This window comes from Typopeltis vanoorti, chromosome 7 (genome assembly GCF_054136105.1).
Source record: "Typopeltis vanoorti isolate ZY-2024b chromosome 7, IOZ_Tvanoo_1.0, whole genome shotgun sequence".
Taxonomy (NCBI): domain Eukaryota; kingdom Metazoa; phylum Arthropoda; class Arachnida; order Uropygi; family Thelyphonidae; genus Typopeltis; species Typopeltis vanoorti.
The window spans coordinates 30353754-30367346 of NC_143555.1; the positions used below are offsets into that span (position 1 = coordinate 30353754).

The window sequence follows — 13593 nt, forward strand, 5'->3', positions numbered from 1 at the left end:
TTAGCACTGCCAGAAACTAATGCAGCTGTTGAATGTGTTTTTTCATTAATAAATGTGCTCTGGACAGATGAAAAAAAACCAGACTTAAAATTGAGACAGTAAAAGCTTTAATCATTGTAAAGACATATTTTAAGAATTTCTCTTGTGCTGACTTCTATGATCAAATATCAAAAGGAAAAAAAAAATCTTGAACAGGTCCATAAATCTGATAAATATTTTTCTAATTAAATATGTTTGTGATTAATAATCCTTTTTTTAAAGTATATTTAATGTTAATAGATGTTTATAGCAGTATTTAATTTCAAGTGCAACATATATAATAGTTTTATTTTTGGTTTTCTTAATTTTTAACATGTTCCTTTTTTTTAAGTAAAAATTTCAGAATTTTAGTAAAACATTATGGGAACCCTACCCCTAATGGGCTATATTAGGTATTCTTGGCCGTTGGGCTGAAGTTCTCCTGATGTAAGTCTCCCAAATTTGGGGTAGTCTCAAGCATCCAAATTTGTTGAGTTTTAGCTTGTTTCTTAGGGCTGAGGCTGATTCCATGAATAGTACTTTCAAATATGAACTTGCTTCAGTGTATTGTGTGGCTTTCTTCTATCGTATTCTGTGGCGAGTATCCAGAGCATGGTTTGCAAGCCCAGAGTGGCTGTACTGGTGAAATCGGATATAGTCCTTGTAATCTAGACAACTGAATTGTCTGATCTTCCTAAAACACTGCTAGGATAATCAGATAATCCCAAATTGTGTGAAATTTAAGGCCATGTCTTTTCACAGAAGGCTCTCCAAATCTATAACCATGCGAGCTGCACCTCGCTATGAGAACAAATTGCCGCCGCGCGCGTTCTCCTAGCTGACGCAAACAAAGCTATTCTGGTGCTAGAGGAAGAGCTTTCCAGCACGTTAAATCATGAACTTTGGTCAATTCTACATGACGTCTCGTGCACCGTGGCAAATAAAGAATTTGAAAAAATACGGAGCCGACATATCAAGAAATTTGATAAATTAAAAAAGAACTCTACCTCCAAACCAAAACTATCAATCAACACTGTAGTCAACCTTTCTTCAGTTATTTTGAAGCGTGAAGCACTCAGCGCTCTTTCACATGACCACAACTTTGGCACTGCTCCTAGAAAAATACCAGCCGAGGAAATAATGATCCAGATTGAACGCGGGATCTGCCACCTTCCAAAACACATCACCAACGATATTAAACTGGATGTAGTCTGTGTTCTCACCAAAGCAAGACCACCAAAAACCAACATATCCAATAGTGAATACAAGGCTCTACAGGAAATGAAGAAACACAAAGAAATGGGAAACATCACCGTGGTGCTCAGCCAAACTGACTACACAGGTAAGCTTAAGGCTTTATTATTAGATCGAGCTACTTACCTCCCTACTGAATACAACCCCATCAACTCACAGATTAGAAAACTCCATAGGCTTCTTAAGAAGGTCACTTCTTGGCCAGTGGAAGTTACTAACAAATTAAAACCGTTTAACTCTAGACCCCCCCCCCATATATATGGGCTCCCAAAAATACATAAACAAAATGTGCCATTACGTCCCATAGTGGATGGTATTGGATATACAAATTAGCTAAAGATTTAGCCAAAGTGTTTACACACTATACTGGAAACACACCATCACACATAAAAAAACTCAGCCCACTTCAAAGCCAGTGTAAAAAACCTTACACTCCAACAAGCTGAAATAATGGTCAGCTTTGACATCTCCTTATTCGCAAATGTCCCACTCAAGGAAATCTTAGAGCTAATCCAAGCTAAATTTTCTAAATATCTCAGCCCTATTTCAGGTCACAATGAACTCAGGCTATTTTGTTTGGCAGGGAAAATTCTACAAACAGATAGAGGGAACAGCCATGGGTTCAACACTTTTCCCATCCTTGGCCAACTTCTTTATGAAGACTTTTGAAGAGAAAGCCTTAAACTCTGTCCTGCAAAAACCTATCATATGGCTTTGCTACATTGATGGTGTGTTCGCTATTTGGCCACATGGCTCTGATACACTCTTCTTCTTAACACACTTAAACCAACACCCCAGAATCAAGTTCACCCTGGAACAAGAGGAAAATAATAGCCTCCCTTTCCTAGACACACTAGTCATCCACGAGCCTGATGGAACCTTGGTTTTCTCAGTTTATAGAAAACCCACCCATACAGGCAGATACATTCACCAACAATCCCCTCCCCCTCAAAACAATATGGAGTTATTAAGACACTAATGCAACAGGGCTAAATTAATCTGTTCAAATGACAATGCCCTAACCACTGAACTAAATTGCATCCTTAACACTTTCTCAGCCATGGCTAACCCCCCCCCCAGAAAATCTAAAAAATACTAAACCAGTAAACCCCCCACCCCTTCACAACAAAGATTACTCTAAATCCATCACCATTCCCTACATCCAGGGCACCTCAGAATAAATTACGAAAATCCTAAAAAAACATGACTTGACCTCTTGTTACAAACGATATAGAAAATTGGCATCCCTTATCTGCTCCTCTAAAGACCAACCACTTCCCCTAGACCTACCTATTGTATACCAGGTTCTTTGAACTGTAAGCTGTCCTACTTTGGCCAAACAGGCAGGACAGCGAATATCAGAATTTCAGAACACAAGGACTACATCTGATTTCACCAGTACAGCCATTCTGGGCTTGCAGACCATGCTCTGGATACTCGCCACACAATATGGTTGAAGAAAGCCACAATAATACACTGAAACAAGTTCAAATTTGAAAGACAATTCATGGAATCAGCCTCAGCCCTAAGAAACATGCCAAACCTCAACAAAGTTGGTAGACGTACATCAGGAGAACTTCAGCCCAACGGCCAAGAATACCTAATATAGCCTGCTGGGGGGAGGGGCACCATCAGGACTTTAGTAACAACAGTAACTTCCTCGCTTCATCTTTATTTGCTGTTTGTAGTGCCTGCGTGCACATGTCTTTATCTTAAGTTCCCATGAAGATGGTGGCGTGACGTTGCCGAAATATTGGAAATATATATTAAAGTTTAATTTAATTTATATTCTAATATACATTTGTGAATTCCTTAAGTTATTTAGTAGTCATGTATAAGCCTTTCTACAAGAAAAATAATAATATTATGCCACCTTCCTGATATTTATTTTCTATGTTCTTACCAGTCTTCCCATGACTTTTGTTTAGCTAGTTTTACACATTGCTTCACTTTCTGACATTTTTCTCTGTATTCTATCAGAGCACAAGCTGACTTAATTGCCAGGGACATTTGATATGCTTTCTTCTTTTCCTTGACTGCCTCTTAACTTCCTAAGTCCACTATTGAGTTCTGATTTTTTCTGTCCTTGCAGATTACCTCAGCTACATGCCTCTCTGGCTGGATCAATCAATGTTTTGTTCAGGATTTGCCACTGAATCTCCAAGATTTGGTTATTGATTTTGAACTCTTTCATTTTTTCTTCAATGATGTTTGTGTATTTGAGTCTATCTATAGTTCATCTCTCAAAGCTGCTCAACTTTGAATTGTTTTAAAACAACAACATCTAAACTTTAATATAAAAACTGCATATTCTTCAATTTATTCTCCACTTTTTTTTTTTTTTATCAGCTAAAACTTTTAGTAATTAGCTTGATTAACATGCAGTTTAGGTGTTATTTGTGAATATAGATTACAGCGAGACATCATCTGGATATGCAGAAAATGCATTGTGAGGTTTTTTTGGCATTCTTACAATTTTCTTTCTGAGCACTATAGATAGTGTATGAAGCAATTTAACAGATGATAGCACTGGTTTGTAAACCAATGCTATAATGTGACCAAAGAAAAATATTAAATAACTTCAGAGAAATTATTTTTTCCTCATTCTTTTAATAAATACGAAAAAATCCTCTTGTCAACATAGTGCTACTACATTGTTAAAGTATTTAGACATCTAGTCGGGTAAAAAAAAAAAAAAGTATTTTAATTACATTTCTAGTACTGAGTGGGACCACTTTTGGCCTTAATGACAGCAACTACCCTTCGGGGCATGCTTTCAACCAATTTCTGATACATTGCAACAGGAATATTCTTCCATTCCTCACACAAAGCTACTCCCCCCCCCCCCATATTGTGATGACGGCCACTGTGAGCTAGAGCGAATTCAGCCCCAACATGTTCAATGGGATTGAGGTGTGGACTCCAAGCTGGCCAGTCCAACACTTTAGTGTTGTTTTGTGGGAACCAGTCTCAGACATGTACTGCACTATGGCATGGAGCATTGTCATGCTGAAACATTCATGGGCCACTGCCAAAGTACTTCTACAAGTTCGGAAGCAAAAAGTTGTCCAGGTGGCCACCAGTGGACTAAGTCCCATCCAATTGAAACACCCCTATACCATTACAGAGCCTCCACCAAACTTGACTGTTGGAGTTTTGTAATCCTGCTGGAATCATCTGCTGGTCAGGAATAATGTAAAAGACACCAGTCCAAATGTCATTTGGCATTGAAAGGAGAGGGAGTTACGTATGGCTTGTTTGCAGCAACTTTGCCACGGTAACCCAAGACATGCAACTCTGCACAGTACTGACAGATGTCCCTGCAGCATTTTCCAGGTTGACTGTGAGATCTACTGCTGATGTGCAGGATGCTCGAACATTCCGAGACAGAGCTTGTTGATCTCAGTCAATGGTCTCCCAAGGCATTTTCCTGCTATGGTAGCACCATCAACTTTCAGTCTACAAATGACATAAGCAATGGTAGATCTTGGTATTCTGAGATGGGTAGCAATGTCACAGACAGAAAGACTACTGATATGACACCAGTTACTGTTGAAAAAGTTCAGCTGAACGTGGCATTTTGACATCGATTACAGTGCAAAACATGCAGCACATCCCACCGTTTATTACCAGACTTATACAGACACTACCTCAATATCTGCATGTGGTAGGATCTGAAATTTCCATGGCATGTCCAAATACTTCTGTCAACATAGTATTATATTACTATATTATCACTATATATATATATACATACACACACACATCTTAGTGCATGCCAAGAAAGTAATTGCATTGATTTCTTTTTATTTTTTAACTTTAGAATACCTCACATAATCTGGAGAGAAATGGAAATTCTAGTTCATTTAATGACGCTAGTTCTAAACAAGTTGGAGAAGTCCAGCATGCTGTTGCAAACATATATGAAGATCCAAGAATATGTAATATGCAACAATAGGATTAATAAATGTATACTGTATATAAAATTTTGTCAGAGAAGTTATTTACTACTAATCTCAGTCAAACTAATAATTCACCTTTAGATATTAAATATTATCCCACAATATGTGAATAACAGGAGTGCAAAGTCCAATTTTACCTACCCATGGTGCACCCTGGGGTGGTGGGAATCCTAACCATTATTGGACCTGGACTCAACATCACTAACAGAGCTCTGGTGAACACTTCAAAACCCTAGTCAGAATAAGTGTATATCCGACTACAGCAAAGATGCCCCTACTGCAACAATAGAAACAGCCCCCAAGTCCAGCATAGCCCACACTCACGTTTCTACAGTGGCAGTAAAGCACTGAGTCAGGCAAGGGGTGCTAAGAATTTCGTAGATGTAAGTAGTAGGCTACCTATTAGATCTTTGAAAATGGCAATCGGTATCCTCAATACTCGGACTTTGGCAAGAGACTATAGAATAAATTTATTAATCAAAGAACTAGCCAATATCAACTTAGATATCTTGCTAGTGAATGAAACAAAAAGATTGAAAGAACTGACAGCAAGATGGTACAATGGCTCACAAATACTCCTTGGAGCATCCTCAAGCAATGGTAAACAAGACAGAATGGGTTTTATTGTTAAATCTAAGCTCACTAAGTCTATCCTTTCTTGTCACATCATATCTGAAAGAATAGGTGTACTCCTAACTGGAATAGAGAATGATATAACAATAAAAGTAATATCCTGCTGTGCTTCAACACCTGTAGCTGATAATCAAGAAATAGAAAATTTTTACACGAATCTTGAACAGGCATTAAATTACAAGTCAACATCCACATTCATTGGCGGAGACTTTAATGCCAAAATAGGACACGGAAAACAAAACAAAACGTTTATAGTTCCAAATGGCTTGGGAGAGAGAAATATAAGAGAATAGAGATTAGCCAAATTCACTGCAGCTGAACAACTCTTTATCATGAACACTTTTTTTCAACAAACGCCCAGGAAGAAGATGGACTTGGCAATCACTGAATGGAGACACAAAAAGAATTAAACTGACTACATTTTAGCAGACTGTAAAAGACTGGTACAATAGGTGAAACATATTTCAACAGATTCTGACTACAGACTTCTTAGAGCCATTATAAGAATCCTAATTTATGTTCATGCATAGACTACACTTTTTTTACTGTGTAGGCATTCAGAATGGAAATTCTATGGAATACGTTGGTTACTCCTTATTTCTGGAGGTATCCTATGACTGTAGCTTGTGTGTGTTCACGGGGCCGGTTTGCCTGCTTTGTGGGATGAAAAATCCCAGATAAACTGGGGGTAAAAACAGTGCTACCCAGGCCTGAGACCAGCTAACTTGACTAACTTAGGACACTCCTTCCCCAGGCATATGGTTGTGAAGCGCACAGCCACTAGGCTAACCACGCAGACATTATAAGAATAGAACACAAAAATAAAAGAACAACATATCAGGGCAACATCAAACAAATTGACTACCACAAGTTCAGGAAGTACATAGAAGAGACTGAATGCACTATTAAGAACTGCTATATAAATGACAACTATGCTGAATTTATTAATGAATTTTAAATGAGTGCAAGAAAAAATCAAATTCCTGTGAAACAAAACAAAAAAAAAGAACAACTCTCACCTCAAACCATAGAACTATTGATAAAGAGAAAAGAATTGAAGAAATTTGAGGGAAATTTTCTAGAATACACAATTACATGCCATTAAGAAAATGAATAAAGCCTTAAGACTGAAGAAATCCAACAAAGTGGACCAACTATGTTCAAAGCCTTGGCTATCAGATTCACATGGTACTTCAAAGAAGGAAAGATTCCAGAGGAATGGAAGACCTCAAAAACCATTCTATTCAAAAAAGGGAACAAGGAAGACATAAAAAATTATCGTCCAATTTGTCTACTCTCTGACATATAAAAAATCATGAACAGAGTAATACTGAACAGAATCCAAAACACTCTCGAACACAACTCCAATAGAGAGTAGGCAGGATGCGGGAGAGACTTCCTTCACAATAGATCATATTCAGGTCATTTCGCAATTAACAGAAAAATGCAGAGAATACCAAATCCCTCTGTTTCCTCCTCCTAGAAAAATTTAAAAAAAAAGTATTTCATACCAAAGAACACAATGTAGTCATCAGAGCCTTACTGGAAATTAATGTGGATCCTACTTACATCCACATGATAAAAGAAATTAACAAAAATCAGACCACACAAATAACCTTATTTTACCAACCTATAAATACAGATATAAAGAGAGGGGTCTGCCAAGGCAATGTGACTTCCCAAATCTATTTATCAGCACGTTAGAATATACTCTGAAAAAAAATAGACCTAAATGGAGGAATAAGCATAGATGGTGAGAAACCACAAATCCTTATGTTTGCTGATGATCTAGTATTAATATCTCAAAACTCAAAAGATCTAGAAGAAATGGGGGAAAAAAAAACCAACAGCAGTGAGATAGGCTTAGAAATGAATCTAGGAAAAAAAAAAAGGTTTAAAAACATCTACACAAGTGACAGTCACCTATGTATTGCCTGCGCGGTTAGCCTAGTGGCTTTGCACTTCGCAACCATGTGCCTAGGGAAGGAGTGTGCTAGGTTCAATTTCTGTCGGTGATGAGAGGAGCTTAAGGATCTTCCTTGGCCACAGCCAAGTTAGCCAATCTTGGGCATGGACAGCAAGGTTTTTCTCCCCAGTGAACACACACGGATACAGTCAGGAATATCTAAGATGATCCCTCCAGCCATAGGTCTGAATTGTGAGCTATGCTGGTCCCAAGTCTGGATAAAAATAGGGGGATTGAGGTGGTGCCATACCTCCCTGTAATAGGGGCTCACGGCTGTTGAATCGCCATACGAAATAAATAAATAAAACCAATGTATTAATAACATCCCTATAGAACAAGTTGACTCTTACAATTACTTAAGACAAACAATAAAAATGAATAATGATTTATCTGAACTAGTACAAAGAAAGCTGCATGGCTATCATTCAACAGACTAAACGACACACTTACTGATTCTAATTTTGACATCTCTGTGAAGACAAAACTATTTAATAGTGACATTCTTCCATCACTCACATATGGATCAGAAACATGGAACACAACAAGAAAAAAAAAGAGCCTCTCAGGATAACTCAGCATGCGACAGAATGCAGGATCTGTAACATCAACAAAATGGAACATGTTAGAAATACGGAACTAAGAGAGATCAGGTGTAAAAGATGTGGTAAAAGATGAGATGGGCAAGCCAAATAGCCAGACTAAGGAATAACAGATGGACATATAGAATACTCAACTGGAAACCAGGAAGACAAGATGGGAAGACCCATTAGTGAAATTATTGGTATAACATGGAAGAGAGAGGCTCAAGATCGAGATCATTGGAGGCATCTTTGTGACCTGCACTCATGGAGGAATGCTAACAAAATATTTCTAATAAATTTCTTAATAAATCAAGGTAACAGAATATTTTATTTCAGTTCAATCACCAATCATTATTACACAATTGTCATTATATGCTAAAAAATTATATACATAGTATAAACTTTTTTCTTTTTGTCAGACTATTTAGAAAATAAAAATGATTGATTGCAAATATATCACAATAAGGTTTAGCATTTTTTTTTTTTTTTTTTTTTGTATGTACAGAATTTTACAAAAGGCAAATATCACCAAATGTCTTGTTAATGCTGAAGTATATCCAGCCACATTTCTACAAATAATGCAAAATTCTACTTACCACTCAAAACATTTATTTTTTGTATCTTTATAGTACAAAATATGCTATCAATAAAGTTCTTCATAAAATTTATCAAAAAATGCATATAATATAGATTATGGTAAAACCATAGCTATCGCTATCCCATACATTAAAGGGTTATCAGATAAAATAAATAGAATTCTCCACCATTATAATCTTAATGCTACTTTTAAACCACCTATAAAATTAAAAAACATATGCAACTTCTCTAAGGATCCCCCTCCCCCATTGGCCCACCCTAGAGTATACCACATCCACTCACGTGTAATGTACCCTTATGTTGGTGGAACTGGATGTACAATTCCTATCCATAAACAAGAACACAAATGACACATTAAATTTAACAATTTCAGTGAAGCATGCCTCTCAAGATCACACTCTTAACACCCTACACCAAATTGATTGGAAGAGTACCTGTTCTTTACATCATACAAAAATCTGGTATAAATGCAAATTATAAAAGCCCGTGAAATTTTGATCAACCATCCTAATAACAATAAATAATGGTGGCATAAAAATCCCAAGAATTTGGATGACGCACATTCAGCCCACTTAAGTTCCTCAGCGTTTCCAGCAAACCCCGACTTTAGGGTTCTGGAAACGTTTGCTTATTTAGGACTCTAAGCAATAATTTTATCTCTTATTGGCCACCATCCATGCTGTTTTATTCTAATTTATATGCATACTTATATGTGGAATTATGTTCGTCTCTAGCTGAATATCTCTCTTAATGATTTGCTAACCAAATAGATAATAATAACAGGACTAGTTTTCATGTAGTAAGGTTTTTTTTAATGTAACTTTGGCATACCATGTAGATTATAATGTAGCTTGTTTCTTGTATACTCCAGATGATGACCTTAATGTGAAGATCGAAATGAGTGATTATTCTGGTTTATGTTAAACTTAAGTTTTACTATAACATGGTAGTTGTTTCCATAATTTTAATAATGAATTATTAGAGCTTAATTGTGATTTTGTATGAGCTGTCAAGTGTTGCAATGCTGGTTCCATTTGTAAGTAGACAAACGTGGTTTACAAAAGGTTGCCAATTACAAGGGAAGTGAAAGTTACCACAGTAATTCATGCCAGATCTTTTCAGCATTGCGAAGAATCAAAGAACTTTGTCAATTCAAGCCCAACACTGAAAAGCAGTACACAGTGCACACAATGGAAGACTTCAGAGGAAGTTTTTTAGTTTTTTCAGCGTGTGTGCAGAAGTGAAAAGAACGTTGCCAAGTGTTCAGCTGCAGAGAGCAGAAAAGGAACACAGCAGGAGAAAACTGTGGAATTTGTGACTTCAGTATATGAAGGCAACAGAAATTAGAAGAAAAGTTAGAAATGGAAGACAGAGGATATCCATATATAAAAAGATGTGTGAAGTTTTTAATAGTCATTAATCCATATAGGATTTATTTCAGTTAAAGATGAAGGTTGCCAGTTTATATAGAAATGGGGCTAGTAAAGTGTTTTTATTTAGAGTTATCAGTCTGATAACTGACTTCTGACAGTTGATATGGTTTCAGTTATTTCTTCAGAAGCCTTTATATAAAAAAGTTTGTTCCAAAATATTAAAACTGTTGATAAGGTTTTAAGAAGAATGTTGAGATTTTCATATAGAAAGTTAATTCATTCTAAAGTGATGATATGGTTTTAGTAGTTTATTTAATGGAGCTTACTACTACTTACATACAGAAAGTGAAGTTACAGAAATCACTTGGATGTAGACATGTTTTCTTCAGTGTTCTATGATTTTATGATGCAAGAACAGTTTTCACTTGTGTTGCTGTCATATACAGAGCAATTTTATTTTGTGTTAGACTTTCTCCTGTGTGAACTCAATTAAGAATAAAAGTTCTGTAGGGTACAAGAGATTAAGTTTCAAAGAATCCATGCATTGAGGCTTAAGTGCTGTGAGAACATCATGTTGGAGGTTTAATAAAATATTTTATTTTATTAAACAATCCCCTTACTTTTTCACCTCAATGAAGTGTGAAACCAGTCTGGGTAGTAGCCCTTCTCATAATGCATATCATTATATATCTCCATAAAGATACATGCATTACATTATGGGATACTAAGGCAAGTGATGTGAAATTATTAGCCTCTATGTACAAGTAGTCCAGTCATGAAGTGACTTCATATGCAAACTTTGTTTGCTTACACTTGGATGAAGAATGAAACCAAGTATATAATTTCTTGGCATTTTTAATTTACATTAGAGTTATCACAGTGTCATTTTCATTAGTTTTTTTTTTGTTTCCTTAAAGTTAAAAAGATTTTGTTTAGAAAAGTATTTTAAATGAAAAATGTTCCATTTTGTCCATTCTGCAGCTACTAGCTAGCCGTAAAAAAAATCTACTTAGTACATGTGAACATATTTGTTGAGCCCTGTATAATATACCTCCATTACAGTAAGAAATATAATTTCATTACAAAGATACTAATCAGAATGATTTAAAAACAACTAAGCACTAAAACTGCATCAACAAAAACTTGTGTGTGGTATATAAAAGATTATGATTAAAGGCTCCATAGAATCAAGAATCATCATGAAAGGCATGTCCTCTTATCGCTTTTGATGCTTGTCATACATCACACCTAAAAGTCATTTAAAGTTATAAGTTTAGTTTAATCCTTTATCCAAGTGTGAGCAAACAAAGTTTGCACCTGAAAGTATCTTCAGGACTGAGGTAAGGTAATACAACACCAGGCAACTCGTTGCAAATGGAGAAAGCTCTCATCACTCCTATCTCATCTCAGTATCTCATATAATGCAAAGTTCATCTCCTTGCAGATATGTGTAATGCTATGCATTAAGGCAAGGGCCACTACCCATACCGATTTCAACCTTTATTGAGGTCTCGTCAGTGGTTGATCCTATAGGTTGGGATGACCTCTCATTGCTTCTGCCTTGGTGTCTCCACTACTGTGCCTGGCTCCCACTGATGAGACCGCAATAAAGATCGAAACCGGTATGGGCAGTGGCCCTTAAGGGCCTTAATGCATACAAGGAGATGTGCTTTGCATTATGGGAGATACTGAGATGAGAGAGGAGTGATGAGAGCTTTCTCTGCCTTTGCAACGAGTTGCCTGGTGTTGTACTACCTTACTCCAGTCCTGAAGATACTTTCAGGCACAAACTTTGTTTGCTCACACTTGGATAAAGGATTAAACTAAACTTATTATAGTCTAACCAAGTGAAAAATAAACTCTTATCATTTAAAGTTACTCTCCATGGAAAGTGCCTGTTCCTCATTCTTACATAACTTTCATGATTACCCCTTACTATCAAAACTTTCTTCTATATTTATTTGGAAAATTATCCAAGAATCTGGTAAACTTCTGCCTTAGTCATCTTGTTAAACAAGCACAACGTTTTTTATCTGTTGTCTTCAATACTGTAAAATCTTGCAATCTAAGACACTAATGATTTCGTCAATTCACCTAGATCTTGGTCTTCCTCTTGGCCTTTTTCCTTGTTTTGCTAACTTTGCTTTCTCATTCTGTTTATGTGATCATATTACCTTGGACTTGCACATTCTTGAATGATAACAAGTACCACTAATATTTTCACCATTGAAGCAATCTGTTCACTTTCTCTTATTTTTCTTATAACTCATATCAGTGGTCTCTAATGAACTGTTTTATTTCTACCCCTGTTCTTAAATCTTAAGTTAAGACTATAAGATAATTAGTTTGAACACCATCTTGTATATTGCTAGTATAGTATTGCGACTAATTTCTCTCTTTAAATTATACATGTTTTTGGTCATAAAATATTACAAAATAAGACTTATTGTTAAATTGACCATATATTTAATACGTATGCATGTTCGTACAAATTGCCTACCGGTTTTGCTAGTAACTGACTAGCTTTCTCAAGGCTTGCACAGTACAAAAAATGGTAAATGCAAAAAAAAAAAAAAAAAAAAAGGTTTAAGAATACAAAAAAACGTTAGTACCTGTTAGGTAGCTAAGGTAACACGTTCTCGTGACATTTCTACTCAGCATCATGAACACGCAATATGATTTTTCACGTACTGTAGTTCGGTTGAACTGAGGGAATTAATTAGATTTTTCCAAGTATCATTCAGTATGGCCCCTTGATTACGTAGCACAACTGCTGCTTCTTTAAATAATCAATGTCTGTAATCTTCGTCTACGTAGAGCATAGAGCTGTTATTCCAGTCTATCATGTGGTTCGAAGTTGAAAAGTGATGTACTAACCCGGAGGTGATCGTTCTGTTGTGATTAACATCGCCAACATGTTCTGTCTGTCTTATTTCCAGGCTTCTCGAAGTTTGTCCAATGTAGGAAAGACTGCACGTGCATGGATTATACACACCTGGATATTTATAAAATGGAGCACTGTCTTTAGGAGATCTTAGAACCTGTCTGATGCTATTAGTTGGTTTAAATACAACCCTGATGTTATGGGTCTTTAACAATCTCGCAATTTTTGTGGAAATTGAAGTTATAAAGGGGATTACTGCTGTTGAAATTTGCTGGAAGACTGTTCTTTCTTGTTGGTTATCTTTGTATAGAAATTTGTTGATGTT

At 36.2% G+C, this 13593-nt stretch overlaps 2 protein-coding genes across 2 annotated transcripts in view; one reads left to right on the top strand and one right to left on the bottom strand.

Annotated features, from left to right (window-relative positions):
* LOC150104547 (Ig-like and fibronectin type-III domain-containing protein 1) overlaps nt 1–5230 on the top strand; it is a 548674-nt gene extending 543444 nt beyond the window's left edge. The window contains exon 27 of the mRNA XM_090395576.1: nt 5096–5230. Within this exon, the coding sequence (XP_090251702.1) occupies nt 5096–5230 (135 nt within the window). The remainder of the gene's footprint in view (nt 1–5095) is intronic.
* The window catches only part of LOC150104548 (TNF receptor-associated factor 5-like), a 132973-nt gene that overhangs the window by 33299 nt on the left and 86081 nt on the right, over nt 1–13593 (bottom strand). The gene's annotated exons all lie outside the window — the stretch shown is intronic.